At 45.2% G+C, this 20,934-nt stretch overlaps 1 protein-coding gene across 1 annotated transcript in view; it reads right to left on the reverse strand.

Annotated features, from left to right (window-relative positions):
• Window positions 1–15,518, reverse strand: part of KIF13B (kinesin family member 13B) — a 186,957-nt gene extending 171,439 nt beyond the window's left edge. The window contains exons 1-2 of the mRNA XM_090026560.1: window positions 15,405–15,518; window positions 5,130–5,223 (exon numbers count right to left, since the gene is read on the reverse strand). Coding sequence (XP_089882686.1) covers window positions 5,130–5,223; window positions 15,405–15,459 — 149 coding nt within the window. The 5' untranslated portion in view covers window positions 15,460–15,518. The remainder of the gene's footprint in view (window positions 1–5,129; window positions 5,224–15,404) is intronic.
• Window positions 15,519–20,934: the final 5,416 nt, after the last annotated feature.

Consider the following 20,934-nt stretch of genomic DNA (forward strand, 5'->3'; position numbering starts at 1 on the left):
GTTCGATCTAGGCTCTCAATTCTCCTACAGTTCATCTCCTTAAGATTTCTCTCTCAAAGGGATCTTATTTGTTGGTCAGCAGCGACCAAGGTGACTTGAGTAGCACACGCTAATGCCTCCAGAAACAGCCCCTTAGTTTTCTTCTGGTGAAGGCAGCAACCTGCGATAATTGGCCGTTTTGTCCTCAAAACTTTTAGGGCTGCCACATTTCAGGAACCACGGGAACATGAGACACAAAAGTACCCTCCAAGAGCCAAGGTTGTCCTTGGGGGATGCAAACTGGGGTGACCACCCCAACAGATTGGGCTGCTGCTGCATCTCAAGCAAGCAGAAGAGATATACCCCAGGAGCTCCAGATAGCTGTGCTGGAGAGTTTCTGCAGCCCCAAAGTGAATGCAATGCCAGCTCATTCCACCCTCACCTTTCTGAGAGCTCTTTAAAGGCAGTTAAAAGTGCAAAGTTGCTTCAGGTCTGCCACTTTCGCGCTGCCAAGTTGAATGTGCAAAAGCAAACCCCGATGATTTCAGTTGCATAAAGCCTTTCAGGTTTGGACCACAATCAGTCCTGTATGGAACCAAACACTGTTTTTTTTCCTTATATCCAGGTTAGTTACACCATCTAATATTACTGAGAGTAAAAGTAACCCTGTCTTATCAGTCAATGTACCTACTTGATAACCGTAGCGCTGCACCATTACCCCCGAATAGTCCCTTCTTTGTCAGTCTAACAGAGAGGGATTAAAAGAGTAGCGCGACTATAAAACCACAAATGGGGAACGCAACTAAAGGACACAAGTCAGACCTGATAATACTGTGTGCCTTTATTAAAAGGGCTCACAGCTCTCTGGGGTGCTGGCTTCTGCCAAACGACTGTAAAATACAAGTTTGAATAAACCAATCACTTGGGATCATGGTTCTCTCCGATTTAAAAAAATCCCCAATTTTCAGTTAAAAGAAAGTAACCCCAAATCCACATTTTTCCACGATTAAAATGAACCATCACTATCTATCAATATATTGATATCAATATCGATAGATAGTGATGTTTCATTTTAATCATGGAAAAATGTGGATTTGTAGTTACTTTTTTTAAACCTAAAATTAGGGATTTTTTTTTTTTTAAATCGGAGAAAACCAGGATCCTGCTGATCACCCCTTGCTCACAAGCCTGCACCAGAACAAAATGCAACCAATTCTAAGCAACAATTCTGAACAAGGGTGTCATGGCACTGAGGGGTGCCTTGAAGTCCTTTCAAGGGTGCCATGGGGTGCCAACACAATGTTAGCGCCGGCAGGTTTGCAAAACGTGATTCACAAGACAATCCAAGACTGCAAATAGCAATCTACAGGGTTAAAGTTATTCTGACATGTTCTAGCCCTTCCAAGCTCTTTGCAAAGGAAAAACTGCACTGTTATTTTGTTGTAGTCAAAGATAGAGTGAAAACTTAAGAGCTGACATTTTCCAAGGGGAGCCTCGAGTCCAAAATGGTTGAGAACCACTGTTCTAATGGTTTAGTTGTCCTACAGATGTAAAAACAATGGTGTACATCAGGGATAACTCCTTTATTAACAGGACAAAGATAATTACTTTCTGACCTGCCTGTCATTTTACATAATGTGTTTTCTGGACAAAACGCCACAAGAAAACTTTAGAAGCTTCCAAAAATGCTTCTCTAGGACTTATTAAAAACTGCAGGTCTTGCAGGCACGTCAACTGTTACACCTTTCTGCCTTTATCGAAATGAATATACAGTCTTCCCCCACTAAATTGCAAGACTAACAACATTATGACTAATTCTCGCAACATGCAATCATTTTGATGTGGGCAAGCAAACTTCAGTCCTGACTTCTCCAAGCACACAGACAACTCCAAAAATTAGTCTGGTTAATGCAGCAGACTCCTGTCTGCAAATATGTATTTACTGACATTGGGCAGCAGGAGAATAATGAGATTCTTGAGAGAGCAGTTGGGAGAAACTCGGTTTCAGAAAACAAGATCTTTTGGAAGAGATCCAAGAGGGACGAAAAGTTGAAAACTGACACCAAATAATTTTGGAGAGCAACTTTTAGAGAAGGTTGAACTTCATTTTTTTTTTTTTATAGTGACAGCTACACAGGCACACAAAAATAGTATCGTAGACCTAGCCCCACAGCCCACCTGGCTTGGAGGTTATGCTGTAGATCCTGAAGTTGATCCACTTGTCGTACATGATCAGATTACCAACACAGCCGTAATAAAGACTGCTCAAGAGAGTAATTGGACGGATCTCTCTCTCTCTCAGGTAAGGTCACTCCTGGGTTAAAGAAGACTAGAAGGATAATACGAGTCTGTGTTTCTGTATAAGAGTCAGACTTCGCTTATTTGAGGCTTTCTAAGCATTTTAGAAGCTATGCGTTAACCCTCAAATATGTCAGGAAAATAGCTATATATCAGATCCACTGCAGAGATATGGAGGGGGTGAGCGGAGGGAAACATAGAAGAGAGGTTATATCCCAAATTTTCAAAATATCCATCAGCTGCAAGTGCATGATTCAAAACATGAAGAATCCCTCCCCACCCACCCCCCCAAAAAAAAAATTCAGACTCAAAGCCAGTTATAACAATGAAAACTAGACTTTGGAAAGCTCAGTTCCAAGGATATTGAGCTGGAAGCCGAGAAACTGAGCAACACAAAGCTGAAAGTGAGAAGTTATTGTAAAAGTGAGCTCCTCAAGGACACAGACCAAATTTAGAGACGGAGGTAGGGACAGGTCCCAGAAGTGCACGCTCCAAGTGCTCCTCCCAATCGGCAGACAACGCGTCCTTGCTTTGAAATATTGTTCTGCAAGTCTACAATATTTTTCAAAGATAAGCTCCTGGACAGCCAACTGCATGTACATGAACCCTTAATGTACAGAAAAGTTGAATTTCTGACGGTTGCCCATTTTTAACCGAAAGGCACACAAATCCTGGAAAAGAAGTGACTACAAATGGTAGAAGTGCAGGGGGGGAATGAGCCTATTTCATAATATGGAATGGATGGACCCCCCACAAACTGACTACTTCCCAAATCATTATAAGATAGCTTGGTCACCAACCTGCTTCACTTTACGGTCCACTACCTCAAATTAGGACACCCTAAGGTGAACTCCAATGACTTCCCCAAACCTCCTACTCAAGACATATGCACAACAGTACGGTCTTTTCCTTTGAATCACAGTCCTGGCCCCTTGGAGGGTTGGCTGGGGTGCTGTAGCAGCAATACAGATGTCTCGGTATGTATTTGCTGAGTGCAGGGGTGTTCCTTCAACTCTCAGTCGCAGGCAAGTTTATCTAGCTTTCTATTCTACCTCTGGCTGTTAAAAAGGTCTCTTTCTGTTCCTGAAGTAACACGCTTTTCACAAGCTTTGGAAACCGAGAACAGGAAAGCACCACTTCAGATGATTGCCTATTTTGACCAAGTTGGCCTTAAAGCTGGATTTTTCTGACAGCTGTGGATAGAAAGCTATGTAGCCCAAAAAACATTTACTCAATTTGGTCAATATAGACATGGGACAAAGACAAGTTGTCTGTGGATTCTGTTGGGTCACATACTTCATGGGGTGGGGGGTGGGAAAAGAAAAAAAAAATCACTTTTCTATTTCTCTAACTTTCATCTGACTTGGTTCCAGTCGAGCCTGTCAGCTCAATATTTGGGTCTTCAGCTTATTTAAATTGGGAGGAGTGCCAAAGTTTCCCCCTTCAAAAGAGAGATCCACCTGGGAATCCCAGTGTGAAAGTCTGACCTTTGATCCCCGCTGCGTGAGCTGACTCAGTTTGGCGAACGGAAAGCATTTCCACCACACAGTTGGGTTACCCACCCACAGCTGGCATTTGAAAATATGTGCTCCAAACCCACTGTCAGTGGTTTTCCAACAACAGTTGAGACCAATTTCCAGAACAGATTTCATGGGTCTTGTGGCCAAGCACACAACTGGAGTCAGGAACTCAATAATACGGGTTTTAAACTGTCTCTACCAAACTTCCTGTTTGACTTGGGCAGGTCATTAAGTCAACCCGGTTTCTACTGAAGTCAATAAAAGATCATTTGGGCTTCAATATATTCTGGTTCATACTTCTACACACCACTCAGGGCTCGAGAAATTTGCTTAAGGGATCGAGCCACCAAAAGAACTGAGCACCTATGATTTCAGTGCCAAAAGGCCCAAGTATTTATTGAACATTTGGTATAAATTTCTGCAATTTTAAGTAATAACAATGAATGTATGCACCATAGCTTTAATCAGCCAACCCATCCCCCCTTTCAGCTCACTCTTTCACCATATTTTGTTCTCCTCTCCCCTTTTTCTGCTGAGGGCAAGCAACAGTCTATATCTTAAGCTCCGGGCACCCTGAACTTTGTAGCAGCCCATTTCAAAAACAGCTTTATTTATTACAGTGCCCACCACCTTGCCAAGTGGCCAGGCAGGGGGAGAAAGAAAATACCACCTTGCACAGAAGCCAAGAAGGGCTGAGTGAGTGCTTACCTTTTCCCACCCTTTAGCAACTTGACAAGGATCTCACAGCATCCACACCATTACTGGTCTATATAAACTGGTTGTCCTAGTCAGCCCCATTGATTTATGTAAACTGGTCGCCCCAGTTTAAGCATCTCTAATGCAACTAATCTCTTGATACCTAGGTCCCTACTGGGCCTCTAGATCTCTCCAAGATGCCAGCATTTCCCTTCCTTGACTGACAAGACAAGCACAGAGATATGAGAACAGGTCCGTGAAAGCTTCATTCTCGTAAAAATGACAAAGAGCTAGTTCTGTGCTCAGAAAACAACTGCCGTATCTAAACCTCTGACTTCCCAGAATACCACGTATGAAGAGATCTGATGAAAAGATTTACCAGCTAATGGCATGACATGTGCCCTGTCCTTTTCCAGCAAACGTTTAACCAAGCCTTCACTCCAGCACGAGGCTAGCATTAAGTAGCGGTTAATCACATGTAGCTCTCGAAGCAACTTCCCGAGATAGATGCATATTAACAACATCATTGGACAGAACAAGGTAACGAAAATGAGTTTCCAAACCCCACATGAGAACTTAAGCATTATGCTCATATCTAGTTTGCCAGACAACTGTGTCTGAGTTTAAATGTCTTACCTGGCATCTCCTTTGGAAAGGTTGGTGTTTGCTGGGTGAAGAATAACCTTGTTCGCCTCCACATCCACCACGCATTTTGTATGCAGATCAAGCTCTATGAAGAAATGAGAAAGTGTTAAATGCTATTCCGAAAGTCCATATTTCATACACCCGTGCTTCCAGTAGCCACCAAGTTCATCCTGTTTGGCCAGACAGTAAAGGCAGGACTACTGCAAACATCCCTTTTGGAGATATTCTAATGGGATGGACTTAGCCGAGTTTGAAAGCATTCATTAGCTGCAAAATAGAAAGCAGCATTTAGGTCTTACCAACAAGGATACTGAGATCTCTTTTAGGGAAGTAACCATCTGTGTAGTACCACGTTAGCAGCTCCTCTTGTCATAGTGACAGCAGCTTGCACCGGTTCGAGGGGCAAACGGACCCAAATGCTTGCGCTAAGTTTCCAACCTAAATTTCCCGTGCTGCAGTCAAGGCCATGGCTCCTAGTCCTATGGTCACAGGGAAAAGCCCATCTCCATCCTCTCTGTAATTGCCCTTCAGGTGTTTGAAGACTGTTATCAAATACCCGCCCCCCATCAGGCTTCTCTTCTCCAGACCATTTCTTCCTAATTTTCTCTCTGCGTGCCCAAGTGATGCTCTTATATTTTTCCCTAGTACTGTGACGAAGTTTCGACTTCTTATAGGATTCCCCTTTGATTTCAACTCATTGAGGAGACTGCTGTCGAGCCAGGCTGGTCTCCTGTTGCACTTCCCATTCTTCAGTCACATTGGGATAGTTTGCTCCTGCATCCTTAAAAGGGCCTCCTTAAAGTAGAGGGAGAATGAGTTTGCCATGATGTTCCCTTGGGAATATGCACTTGAGCACCAGTGCTCAAAAAGTCATTTCTTTAAATGGGGTCGGTGGCTCAGATACTCTGATACTGAGGGCTGCAATAAAAAGCATCCTCCTAATATATATATGCCAAAAATACTCAAGTGAGTCAAAATGTGCTCACACCCAAGCTGAATAACCATTATTCATCATCAGCCTTGCCTTTCCTCCCATCCCCAATTGCTGTCTTTGCTCAAACTAAGCTCGTAAGCAAGGATTTGCATTTCAAGTTGACGTACACAGCGCACTTTGACGCGAAAGAAGCATGTTTCCATCTATGCGAAGATTTTATTTTGTTTTACATGTAGTTCATACAAGTGTCTGAACAAGTGACCTAGGCTTGCACATCAACATATGACTAAGCATAAAGAGAGACAGAAAGAGTGCCTCGATTCAAAAGTGTTGGGACTAGCTTTTGTTGGCTTGCAGAAGGCTGACTGCAATTAGCCTAGTGTGACCCAATCATATAATTGTTCCTTTCTAACGCACGGTACAAAAGCACCATTCAAGCCTGCAGTTTTGTGCAGAACAGCTTTTAGCTAGGCAAATTTCAGAAGTGTTTCTAATATTAATTTCTCTCCTACACATCCAATCACCTTTTACTATGCCATGCCTTCCTGCTTAAAAGAGTTTACATTCTTTATGTTCCCCAGATTTGACAAGCCAAACTATCTTGATTTGGGAGGTAAGTAATTCGACATCCTCGACTTTTGATAACCAGGGCATTTCTTAAAACTATAAAAAAAAAAATAAAAATGACATTGCTCATGTACAGCACAGAGGAGACTAAAAGATTTGGAGCTAACACTTAACTTCCAGCACCTGCTATTAAAGACCTGTGCCGTGTCTGGTGTCTGAAGCTTTCCACTGGCTCATAGTCTTGGCAGTATCTGTACAGATCCCTTTGGGAAGTACATTCAGTGGGTCTTCAGGCTGGGGTGATATGATCCCCGCACCCATTCCTGCCTGGGGCAGGGGGTTGGACCTAATGATCTGTTTAGGTCCCTTCCGACTCTAAGTACTATGATGAGAAATAAGGAAGAAGAAAAAACAAAAAAATCCTGAAGTAGGTTAACAAATATATAGTACACTCTCCTCTCCTGACTGTTGCTACATTGTCAAGGTGGACGAGGTTCTTTGGGTAAATCTGACATCTTTTATTAGACCAACTCAAATAGTTGGAAAAGAATTCTTCTTAGCAAGCTTCTGGATATAAATACCCTTTCAAAATACCCGGTTACACAAGACATTTTGCAGGCATTGTTGCTGTCTTGTTTTGCTGCTTACCATGTAGTGGTTTTTCATCTTTCTACCTACTGAATGGAGAACAGGGGCAGATCCAGAGGTGGGCAGTGGTAGGGCCTCACCTTCTTTCTGACCATCCAGAAGGAGCAGCAAAAAGGGACTTTAAGTGTTCATAGAAAGTAATAATCCCCCTGCTCAGAAGTATCTCCATTCCCCTCTTTTTCCCTGCTGTCCTGCTCCAACTGGGTTGTAGGGCTGGGCTCAGGCTGGGACAGCAGCAGTAGGTATCCCTTGCCAGCCCAGAAGCAGATACAGGGAGGGGAAATCCTTTTGCCTGCCACTGCCACCACCACCACGACCCGAGGCTGAGCCCAGCCCCGACAAGGCCCAACTGGAGCTCCCTAGACCCTGGGACACTGGGGGCCGTGCGGGGAAGAGAGATGGGAACATGCTTCTCAGCAGGGAGGGGACGGGATCTTACCTGCTTTGGTAAAAGAGGGGAATCCCACCTTATAAATACGCTACACACATGAACTCTGCTTGGGGTGCAGTAGATAAAAGCACCAGTCCTCTGCTAGACTTCGGCTCCCGTTCAGCACTTCAGCCAGCTCTAGTTAGTCAAAGACAAATCCTTTTTTTCAAGATTTTCAGGAGGCCACTACCACAACATCCAAATGCTGGAGGTAAAAGAAACTCTTAAAAGTTTTATTGGCAAATGATCTCGATGATATTCTGCTAACCATGGTCCACCATCGGTTTTTACTTGTTTGAAAGTGTTGTTAACAACACAACTTCCAAACACACCCACAAGAACAACATGTCCATGGATCAAGGTCAAGAGGTATACATCTATCCCCTCAATGCTGGGAATTCGAGCTTTCAGTGAGATTTGTGTAGTTTTAGGTTGCATTATTTTGGTCCTTTGGTTCAATAACAAGTCTTTGTACGGACATATTCAAGATTTTAAGGTTTCCTCTACTGAGGAGAGTTAGGCCACGGACAAGACGGCCACAGAGAAATAATTGGAACAACAGCATTTGAATAAGGATTGTTGAGATTTGGCATGAATCCTAGGAGTCCAGGATTTCATCAGCAGATCTGAATAAAGTTTCCTTTAGGTCTCATTTACAAAACACCCCCTATGATTACTGCTAACCTGCTCTTGCTTTTCCTTACACCCTCAATCTATCATTAATTACACTGCAACAGTAGAAAAACAAGGATTGCATTTCTTTCTAGATGGAAATGTGTAACTCTAAACGGTGACGTATACGATGAGGAATAGAGGCTTTTCCAAACAAAGTTACTTAATGGGAAGAAAACCATAGATGCAATGTCACTGTTTAAAAGCTATTAAGCAAAGGTGTGAGCTCTCACCGTTTCAACCACAAGCCTTATGCTGTTTGGTATCTTGCCTAAAATCCCAGCACCAGGAGTCACGAAATTACATGAAACTCAATTTTCATCATAAAGTGTCTACCCTTCATAGATGTGGGAAATGGGGAAGAAAGGAGAATTTGAATATGTGACCTAATTCACTGCAAAGGCTCAGCCAACGGAATGCAAAAAAGACACCTTTATGAAAAGGTCTTACTTTTGAAGCCAAATTTAGGATTATTTTTTGAAGCCCGAGTTAACAAAAAAAAACTTGATGCCATTACTTGGACCAGACACAGCATTGCAGACAGAAGCACAATCAACTATTTGGTTGCTTCAGTGAGAAGGGAATGCTACCAGCAGATAGTAATCAGCTGACTACTTTTGGAAAATATAGTCTCAAATTCTTGTCATCTTAGAAAACACTGCAAGAAATTAAAGCCTTTTCCAAAGGGCGCGTGTGCACACACACACACGGGCTCGGGATATCTTTATTCCAAAGACAAAAATAGAGAGACAAGCCACCTCTTAACCAACTCCCCATGTTTTACCTTTTGGAGTTGTAAAGGCACTTAAAAAAGCTGCACGTGAAAGATAATTTTGCATAGATTCATAGAAAATGAGGGTTGAAGGGACCTCAGGAAGTTGCATCTAGTCCAACCTCCTGTTCAAAGCAGGACAAGCCCCAGCTAGATCATCCCAGCCAGGGCTTTGTCTACCCGGGTCTTCAAAACCTCCAAGGATGGAGAGTCCACCACCTCTCAGGCTAACCCTTTTAGTGTTTCACCACCCTCCTTGTGAAAGTTTTTCCTAATATCCAACCTCAACTTCCCTTGCTGTGACTTGAGCCCATTGCTCCTTGTTCAGTCATCTGCCCCCACTGAGACCAGCCCAGCTCCATCCTCTTTGCAGCCCCCCAGCAGGGAGGTGAAGGCTGCTATTCAATCCCCGCCCCAGTCTTCTCTTCTCCAGACTAAATCAGCCCAGCTCCCTCGGCCTCTCCTCACCAGTCATGCCCCCAGATCCCCTCCCAACCATTTTTGTCACCCTTCACTGGACTCTCCAATGTGCCCACATCCTTTCTGTAGCGGGGGGCCCACAACTGGACACAGGACCCCAGATGTGGCCTGCACCAGTGCCGAAAAGAGGAGAAGAATCACTGCCATTGATAATAATCCCCTTCCTGCATACTGGCTTCTACCCCATCCAGGAGAGCACAAAACAACTGCAAACTCTCCCTGTGCCTGAAGAAGGGTGTTTGTACCCAAAAGCTTCCACAGAACAATTTTTCCAACTATTTAGTTGGTCTAATAAAATACATCACTTCTCCCCAAAGAACCTCATCTGCCTGTGTCCGTAGACCAACACAGCTACAACCCCTGAAACTTAGGTAAGATGGACTCAAAGCCATACATGCATGTATGCCTGTAACAATTCAAAAAAAGGGGGAACAAGCAGCTGAGAAGTGGAAGCATGCTTTTTCCCCTCCCCACCTTCCCCTTGCTCCTACAGATCTTGGGAAATCATCTTAAGATCATGAGTAGTGACAGCCGTGCCTTGCAGACCTTTAGCGGAGCCCAACTCCTCCACAGCTTGTCCGGCTTCCAGGGAGTTGGCGAAATTGGAAAGCCTGACGGGTATCCTTCATGGGCCCTATTTGCTTTAGGCCCCCCTCCCTAGCACAGGGAGCTTGGAGGGGATGGGAAAAGCAGACAAGATTTTGGAATGGGGCTAAAGTAACAGCAACTGGAGAGATATACCAATGCTGTAGCAAAAATGAAAATCAAATAAAAAAGAACCAAGCAGAGCATAGAAATGCTTTCACGACCCTCTTTTCCACACTGCTAACACTTGCAGTGGTTTGGCAGAGAAAACTCCCGAACAAGCTGAGATTTCCTGAATGCGACAGCTCCTGCACGCCTGCTACGATCTGCCATGGCACCCAGGTACCCCACCGTACCTGTGCCCCGCTCCCACCAACACCTACTTCAGCTAAGCAGCAGAGAGGCAGAGGTGGGGGGCAGAGGGGGCACTAGCATTTCCTTGCCTTCCCCCCCAGAAGTCTTAAGGGATTGGTCCTGCTGCTGATTTATCATCAGGGATCTTGGTTTTTCTCTGTTTTAAAAAAAAACCCCTATTTTTCGGTTATAAAAGTAACCCTAAAATCCACATTTTTCCATGATTTAAAATGAATCACGCATCAAATAAATCATTTTTCCATGATTTAAATGAAACACCACTACATACATGAGTGGTGTTTCATTTAAAAAAATCTCAGAAAAATGTGGATTTGAGGGTTACTTTCGTTAACTAAAGATTGGGGATTTTTTTTTAAATCAGAGAAAACCAGGATCCCTGTTTATCATCACCCATAGAGGGACTTAGCAAGAACCTACAACGAGCCTTGTCAAACTCCCGCCTCTATGCTGCGACACAGGGGAAAACCCCCCATAAATTTCCATTGACAGGCAAGGAGTCCCATTTTGAAGTTTCACTCTGTAAGGAAAGAGGTTTTTCTCCCAGCCAATAAAACTGTGTGGTCAGCAGTCTTAGACCACAGCAGAAGTGAGGGAAGAAAAAAAAAAATTAACTTCTGAAATATGAACTTTCAGCTGATTGGCTTCCCCTACGGAAAAATCACTCCCCCTCCATTCTGTGTTTCAGAAGAAACTGAAAAATAATTGGATTCACTCCGCCGCAGTAAATACTGTCTTTATTTTAAGTGACAATTAAGGAACTGCTTGCCCAATTTACTTTGGCCCACGCCTATCCTTCTCGTTGTGAAACAGTTATTAATGACTTTCGAGGTGGGATTTAATTCATAGGATCAAGATCCCGATAAATTAGTCAGAAATCTTGGTTACATCACATGTACACGGTGACACAGCACGGCTACTGTGGAGCACCTGTGACCAGGCTGTATTTCAATGGAAGATAAAATGATCTTAGTACACAGCATTATTTCAAACCATGTCTTACAAACTGAGTGAAAAGTGACCTGCTGGAGTAAAATCTCTATGTCTCCAATTTATCACCTGCCTGGTTGGGACTAGGGTGTCAAGCTGCCTTTTTACACTCATTTAGTTTCACTAAGAATGGAAGTTTGTTTGTTCAGGGAATTAAAAGACATATTTATACGGCTTGGAAAAGAAACCAAGTGAAGCACGAAAATGGTTTTAAAGGTATAAACAACTAAGGCTTTTGCTTAAAAACTGAAGTAAACACTGCAGGTCAAAATTGGACCAAAACACAAATGTCCAGAACAAGCTCCATAAAGCTTAAGATCAACAGAAATATCATATTTTGTTCTTGCCAAAAGATTAACATTCCTCGGCAGAGTTTGCAAGTGGAATGTTGCAGTTTTATGCTATCGCACAATAACCTAAATGAGCCATTGAAAAAAAAAGAGACGGACTAGCTTTTTTCAGCCCAAAGGGGAAAAATGCACAGACAGTGCAAAGTTAATTCTAAAAATTATGCATATGCAGAGTGAGAGAGAGAAAGAGAGAGGAAAGAGAGGTTTACTTATAAGCAAAATAAAGGACATTTAAAAAAAAAAATTATCGGCTTAAAGAACTAGCCTTCTTAATGAACTGGAAATACATTCTGAAACTCTGCATGTCAAGTCCCCCTGCCAACTTTAAAACAACAAAAGTGACTCTTCGGCCATTTCTCTCTGCTCTTTGCTATATAGAAAACCCCAAGCTTGCATGTCCATGAATGTGTGTACACACGCACAGACCAGTGATACCTACACCTGATATCGTTCGGTATGGCATTTACACTTAAGGAGGGGGGAGAAACCTCTCTTAATTACAGAGCTATGGCAGTGCTAGGGCATTACTTATAACACCCACATTTTAAACAAACTTCAGTTGAAGTCTGCATGCCCTTTCAGCCTGCCAGCAAACTTGTTTTAAGTCCAGGCAAACTTCTTTCAAGTTTTCCTGTTATATAACTACTAGGTGAGCACAATTCATCACCTTCTCAGTGTGAAGATGGCATATCTTCCCCCAGAAGCACGCAGGACTGCAAGATCTCACTGGAAACACAACTCAAACTCAAGACATCATGTATGCAGGCAAACCCCCATCACAAGAATGAATGCATAAAATACCCCTTGTGTAGTCTGCTGTTCGGTTTTACGCAAGACAAAGATCCTAGTAAGTAAAGATATGACATATGCCACGCTGTAATCTTTCTGCCAGCTTTTTCTGCTGCTAAATACACTGTTCACTGTATGAAAACTTTATGCAAGTAAGTAAGTCTTGCGAGATGCTGATTCAGCAAAGAGCGGACTGAAATAAGTGTGCAATGACAGCAGCCACTCAAGAAAAGGTTGGTTAGGAGTTACACTTGGCTCTTGATACAATGGTGTCCAGAAACCAGAGCCAGAAGAAACCAAGATAATATTGGTTGAGCACATCTTATCTGGTGGTGACTGCAGAGATCAGGCAAACATGAAACCAAAAGATCCAGGTAATCCCTTAGAGCAGCAGGTTTCAGCATTGACAGGAGGACACTTACTTAGCTCAGCAATTATTTTCTTTGGCAGTTTGCACAAGCCGTGATCACTCAGGACTGCTGTCCTCCTTGACAGTGCATTCAGCACCCCTACCGCCTTATAGCCCTGGGTGATGCAACTGTATTTTATGCAAAGCCCAAAACTAAGACACTCTATTCTTTACCTATGTGTCACCACATACTTTTCAACAGAGATCCCAGGTTATTACAGTTGATACTATGACTTTTACTGTACATGCAGTTAGTAATCATGACCAAACACCACACTCCAGCTGTTCATGTTTTGGAAGGATAATGGTGTATAGCATTAATTGTGCTTTGGCTATTGTCATCAGGGTGCAACACACGCCACTTCGTTTCTAAAATGAGTTATGACATAAGAACAAGATTACTCACGTGTATTATGTTTCTATACACAGGCAAATTGTTTGTGTTACTATTATACATTGCAAAACACTGCAGTGGGAATGCAACCAACTCCAGAGTTCAGGGCACAGCACGCTGCATAGTTGCTGCTATTGTGCAAACACACCGAGGGAAATTCCTTCCCTTACAAACAATGCCTTAGGTGGGAGCTTTAACATGCAAACAAATGAAGACGCTTTTCTCTTACATTTAGCAAACAAGGTGGTATTGGGCTATCCTGAATGGATGAATGAAGGCCCAAATTAATGTGACATCTGAATACCTGGATTCCCTATAACCATGCATTTCCAAACCGGCACAGATCAAGCCATTGCTCTGTAAGGATGGGAAGATAAACAATGGCATGCTTTTGTTAAGATTCCTCTAAAACCAAGGCACTGGCACAATACAGTGTTTTGCACCAGCGTTTGGTACTCAATACCATTTATTTTCAGTTGCAAAAATGTTACGCTTCCATCTTCCCTGGAGCTCAAGTCATCTCTTGCCACTTTTGCTTTACAATGCATCTCCACGTAATATTTAACTGAAACACACTACTTACTTCTACTACAAAGTCCAGCTTGAATGGATGTGACCCACTATCCCTAGATACCTTAAAAACCAAACGAACACTATCCATGTTGAAGAGACAGATTGCTATCAAAATCCTGCTTGGAGAAACTGAAAGCTTGGGGATGCTCTCTGGTAAAGCCCCGATTACCAGAGTGACAAATGCAAGGGCTCCAAACAGTTTTGGGCAACCGACAAAAATAGTTTGCTAGCACTGCCAAACAGAAACCAACCGTTCGGATTCCCACAGGGCACCACTCTCAGACCAAAGGAGGAGTAGCGACAACAGCTCCCTGAAAGCTCGTGGTCCAGAAACCCCAAGGGGACGGGAACTGGGAAGTGCCCTCAACACCAAGCTGCGGACCCAGCTCTTGTGCTGCCCCACTATTTCCTTTCTACGACGGGGAACGGCTTCAAGAGGAGATCCTGGGAAACCCCTTTTCCCCAAGGCAGCCAGCAGCCGAGCGGTCAGGGCACATGCACAAGATCAAGTCTCGGCAGAGAGTGTTTTGAACCACTCAGCCAGGGGATATGCAGCGATGGGATACATGGGGTATAAGCGATGCCCAGGTTTCACGACTTCGCTCCCTGGGCCGTCCTTCGCAAACAGGGCCGCAAGGTGCAGGGCTGACGCGCCAACTAAAAAACAAGCATGATTATGTTGGGAGCCCAAGTTTGCACCATCAGACAGAAGCGCCTGGCCGCCGATAACCCCCCCGTGTACTTTCCTCGGTTCACCGAGCCGGGCTTTTGTTTCGGGCAATGCAGAAACACGCCGCGGCCTCGCATCTGGCCGCCGAGCCCCGCAGAGCCCCTCGCCCGCTCCTGCCCCCCGCGCTTTCCCTGCGCTCCCAGCTGTGCGCTGCTTTCGCCCCGCGCGCTTCTTGACAAGAGGACGCTCGCGAAGCTCTCCATTATTTCTGTGCGTTTCTCTCGCCCCTTCGCTTCCCCAGTGCGGCTACGTCCCGAAGCAGCAAACGATGCCCCGCAGGCAAGTTTCGACTCCCCCCAATCCGCGCTTCCTCTTTCCACCCGATTTTTTGGCCAAACCTCTGGGGGGCCCCCCCAAGGGGCCGCTTGCTTTGGGGGTGGGGGGCAGAGGACGGATGGACGAACGCGGTTGGGGGGACAGAGTAACACGGGCACCCTTGGGGGGCACAATGACACCCCTGAGGGGGACAGACTGACAGAGGGCGGGGTGGGAGGACAGACAGGCACCCCTGGGGGGGGCAGACTGACACCCATAGCGGGGCAGGCAGACAGGCACTCCGGGGGGGACTCACCGCGTCGGTTTTGGGGGCGGACGCGCACCGCCACCTTCACTTTGGAGTCGCCCATCGCCACCCGCTCCGCTCAACTCGCCGTGTCTTTCCTCGGCTTCCGTCCTACCCAGGGGGGCGGCGCTTCGCGCTCCACGGCGCCACAAAGGTCCCACCCCCGTCCCTGCCTTCGGGACTACACTCCCCAGCGCCGCCATGACGGGCGCACAGCCTGCTGGGAGCTGTAGTCCTTCCCCCTCCCCTAAAAGGGGTAGGTGTGCATTGCATCCTGGGAGCTGTAGTCCCGCGGGGCTCCCCTCGCTCCGCGTGGCGCGCGGCATGGCGGGAGGTGTAGTTCTGCGCCTCCCCTCAGGCGTGGCGCGTTGCCTCGTGGGAGTTGTAGTCCCCTAACTTTTATTATTTTTTTAAAAAACCCAATTTTCGCTCCAGAAATAATAATCCCCAATCCACATTTTTTTCCCGTGGTTGTAGTGCAACACCACTAATAGAGAGACATGTATATTGCAGTGTTTCGTTTCAATCATGGGGAAAAAATGTGGATTTGGGGGGTTACTTTTTTTTAAAACTATTTTGAGGGGATTTGGGGGTGCTTTTTGTTTTTTTAAATCAGAAAAAACCAGGATCCCTGTGGTGCGTTGCCAGAGGCGGGGGCCCCCGGGCGAGGGTCCCCTTCTCAGGCACGGGCAGCCTTGCAGGCTCCGCCACCCACTCGCCACATGCCCTTGGGCAAGTCCCTGGACAGGTCAGCACCGAGGCAGGGAGCTATCATCTGCGGATGCCGGGATGAGACCTGATAACAAAGTAACCCCAAATCCACCTTTCCCCCCTTGGATTTAAATGAAACACCACTAATAGAGAGATGTGTATATAGTGGTGCTTCATTAAAAACATGGAAAAATGTGGATTTGGGGTTACTTTTTTTTTTAACCGAAAATTAGGGATTTTTTTTTTATTTTTAACCCAGGCAAAACCAGGATCCCTGATGATAAGGATCCTGCGTGGTTTTGGGAGGGGGGCAGTCCTGGCTGCTCAGAGCATCCGCACGAACCCCCATCCTGGATGAAACAAACCGTTTCTTCCCCCTCCGTCGGTGCCAACCCGCAAAACCTGGAACAAAGCAGTGGACAATCATGCCTGTAAATGAATCAGGTATCCAGGTTGTAGCCCTTTTTGTCTAGAGGAAAAGACACTCAGGACTCGTAGTCGAGATGATGATATCTTTTATGGGACCAACAAGATTTTTGAAAAAAAAAAAAAATTCTTTAATTGCAAGCTTTTTTGACTCTTCTGTGAAACCCTATGAATTATGGACTTTCATTTCTACCTAGGAGAACTTTTACAATCTTTTCTCCCATGCCTGAGGAAGGGCATTTGTGCCCCCCGAAAGCTTGCAATTCAAGAAATGTTTTTTGCAAAACTCTTGTTGGGCTCGTGAAAGATATCATCTCTCCCAGGCTCTCCCAATGACAGAAAACGTTTTTTTTCTTCTGATTTTTGAAGGGTGGGGAGGCACTCAGACAATGACAGGGCCGTTATCAGCAGATCCTTAGAAAGGCAGGGTATTGTTTCCCGGTTCTGATAAGGAAAGATGGTTGTTGAAGGGGCTGGTAGAAGGGAGGTCAGGAGTTGTAGGGTCTGGCCTCCTCGCTCAAGAAAGGATGGTAGGGCGGTGCTTCCTCCCCCGAGCACAGCAGGTTGCATGCATGGTGCAGAGTACTAACAGTTGCTTGTATGATTATTTAGCAAGATTTATTTGTTTCAAGCACAAACTCTCCACCTGCATCCAGGAGCGACGTTTTCAAGCAGGTCTGCACAGTTCCTACATTTCCCCATCAAATGTTCCCCATATGGAAGTCAGGGGTAAAGCCACCTTGTGATGGCAATAAAAACTCCGAGACGCAGAGTTGCATTTGGTTTTAAGATCAGCTTTACTGGGAGGTCGCCTCTGTCATCAGAGAGAACAGAAACCTCCAGACTTTGATCCCGAAAGCCTGCAGAAAAGGACAATTTTCTCGTGATTTCCCAGGTATCATTTTGGAACCAGGAGTTCTAGTTTTCTGTATGTCTTCAGGTCAGATATAGTGCTTCACCCCTGACTTGAAAAGCAGCTTGTCCAAGCAGACTAAACACAAAAATATCATTAAAAATTTATTTGTTTTGCAAATTCTGTCGGTCTAATAAAAGGTATCAGCTTTCAAGCTGGCATTTAACTGACACGGAGAATGGCATCCACATTCTTGAGAAAAAATGCCGTGGCATCTTAAATAACCATAAGTATCTTGACTGGTCTTTTTTCCACCTTATCAGAGACAAAAATGTAAAGCAGGTCCATTCCAATCAAGAAACCACATTCATAGAAAAATGGAGCTGGAAGGGAAGAGGCTATCCAGCCTGGACCTCTGCTCAGGGCAGGATCTCCCAGACTAAACTATCTCAGGGAAGTGCCTAACCTGCACTTAAAAAAAAATTAAGGACGGAGATTTCACCACCTTTCTAGGTAGCCTGTCGCAATGCATAAGCACCCTTGTAGTGAGAAAGTTCTTTCTAATCTCCAACCTACATTTCCTTTGCTGCAGTTTAAAATCGTTATCCTTTGTCCGGTCACCTGCATCCACAGAGAATAGTCTACCACAGTGATTCTCTACCAGGGCGCAGCAGTATCCCGGGGTACCTTGATAACCTTTCAAGGCTGCCATGGGATGCCACATAAAGCTAGCACTGCTAGGGGTGCAAACACGATTCACGAGATAAACACAGACAGGGTCTTTAATTTTCCCAGAGCCTGATGAAGGGTGTTTGAGCCCAAAAGCGTGCAGAAACAGAGTATACTACAAGGCCTGATTGCGGAAAAAGAGAATGTTTTTGCAATTTCCTAGTTGGTCTAATACAAGGTATCATTTCTGAACCAGGAGCTCTATATTTTTGCATGGAATTTCATTGTTTTAAAAGGGTCTGCCCTGTCGTGGTCTTTCTGAGCTCTTTGCAGCAGAGGAGTTGCTCTAGTATTTTTCTGTAGTCAAAAACGAGTGAAAACGAAGAGCTGGCATTTTCCGAGGGTGTCCTGAGCGTAAAGACGGGTGTCTCAGATTTAACGATGTTGAGAACCACTGGGCTACCTACCGCCATCCTCTTCATAAGCACCCTTCAGGTATTTGAAGACAGTTACCAGACCCCACCCCAGTCCTCTTTTCTTCAAGCTAAATAATCCCAGTTCTGCCACAAACAAAGATTAAATGACAATTTCTTTACTGATCAAAGGGAACACCACATTCCCAGCCTGCTGTGTTCAGGTTAAAGCTAATGGCCATGTGTTGAAGAGAGAAGCAATTTGCCCCTCGGACTCAGATCAGCAGCGTGGCCCCCAGTTTTGCAGACTGATCTATAGTGATAGGTTTTACACTAGTGAAAAATGGCTCTCCTGGTATAAAGTGGGGTCATGCTCTGAATTTGTTTTTTCTTTCTCAGGTTCCCACCACACTTCACCAAGTTGGCCTGTCTGCAATCAGATCCTACCCCAACTATTAAGCACTATTACGTGTGATCCTATTCCACCCTGCCCAAGTCCCTGAAATGTCATTAATGCAGCAGCTCTTGTCATTCTAGCCTCTTTGCCTTAAAATAGTCACAGAAAAGCAGCAAGAAGGAAGAGGACTCACCCACCTTTTTTATTCACTGTATAACTTTTTCCAAGGGTTTGAGCCAGATGGAATTAGGGTTACACTTGAGCACCAAAGTCCACTTAGGTGTCTAATAGGTGGAGTAAACTCTAGCCCCTAGAGGCTGTTTTAATTACATTTAATGGGATTATAAAGATGGGTGTATACTAAAGTTGACTGAGTTATTTGCTATTCCTACTCACGATTTCAGATGTAAAATTATCGTATTTACTTTTGAGTTTTGTTTCCCTTTTGAACACAGGGGGTAAAGATCTTCCTCTTGGAGTCCAGCCCTAGCTCCAGCCCTGACTCGGGCTCGGGGTCCGAGTTGCATCTGCAAACCACCCGCTTTCTGCCTAGGGTGGCCATTGGTCCTGTTTTATACCAAACTGTCCTGTTTTTAAACCAACCCCCTGTCCCCTGTCCATTCCTGAATGAGGACTGGACTGCAAAAAGTCCCGTTTTTCAGTCGTTTAGTGGAAATACATGTCAGTCATTTGTCCTCAGGAGAAGCAGGGTCCCAAGCCAGCCGGGGAGGGAGGGAGGTGGAGGATCCCAGAGGTTGGTCCTTCTGTGCCTGCCCAAGGAGCCGTGGCTGCAGTGCAAGTGCAGGCACAGTGAGAGCCGAGGCACTGTTGCATGCCTGAGCTCCCTGACCCTGGGCTGGGCATGTGCGGGTAAGCCCTGGCTCCAGCCCAGTCCTGGGACCAGGCCCAGACCTGGCACTGCTGCAAATGTGGCTACCTGGCTGGGCAGGGGCTGGAGCCACCAAGTGCTCCCTCCGTGCCCTGGCACCGAGTGGGGCCAGAGCCAGGACTGCAGGTAAGTGGTGGCAGGAGGGGTCAGATGGCTGGGGGAAGGTGCTGGGTGGGGGGCAGACACCATGGGGGGTAAGTGCCAGGGAGTTTGGGGGGCGGATGATCAGACTGCTTCTCTCCCCCCACTGCCTACCCCTCTGCTGCTGCTTTCCCCTGGGGGATGAATTAAAGGCAACCCCCAATAATTCGATTCTATACAGGGAAGTTATTTAAAAAATCTACGTTTTCCATGCATAGACTCTAACGATTGGGGGTCATCTTCAATTCGAAGTTGTCTTAGATTCAGGTAAGTGCAGCAGGTTGTAATGTCTTTGGAGCACTGGTTGTGCCTTTTTATTACTGGCAAGAATCCGGGATGTTTTGAATTCAGCATGCGTGAAAAATAACGAATGCGCGCACTGCGATTTCAATTATTTTTGCTAGGATTTGAAGAGCCTGCCTATGGAAAAGTCTGCAGAATCATTCAGTCGGTCTCACTGCAGAGTCGTAATTGTCGGGCACTGGAGACAAGCTGGTGATCCTCCTGTTATATATTTTCTGCAGATTTTCCTGAAGACAACAAACCTTGGCGTATTTGATATCCGGTCATTTCAGGGCATATCAGGATGAGGGAAATTTTGCAAACGTTTTGTGTATTTACTTAGATAGCAATGCCCGTGGAAATTTCCGTCTTGTACACACGCTGCTGAATAATAAATGACACCTATTTGCATAAGAGGTTTGCACTGGTGCTGCCGCATCCGTGTCTTTACTTCAGTGTGAATTCCTAGACAAGCCCTTTACTTAACCCTGTCTTGTAGGGAATTGTCTGGAGCTTTACCAGCAAAAAAAAAAGGGAAATACGTGAATTCTGCTCCTGTCTCCATCCTCCTCGCTGTAATGAAGTGCTGACTTCAAGGATTAGCCCTAGCTATTTAAATGCTAATGTAATTAAGTCACAAAACAATCAGGAGGGGAAGCATTACTTGCTCCTCCCATTCATTAATTTTAGCTTTCCAAAGCAAAAGTGCTTGATGCGATCCTGCTACACCCAAGGCAAGGAACCCGGCTCCCATTGGC

Source organism: Crocodylus siamensis, chromosome 1 (assembly GCF_052110815.1).
Source record: "Crocodylus siamensis isolate JL-2025a chromosome 1, ASM5211081v1, whole genome shotgun sequence".
Taxonomy (NCBI): domain Eukaryota; kingdom Metazoa; phylum Chordata; order Crocodylia; family Crocodylidae; genus Crocodylus; species Crocodylus siamensis.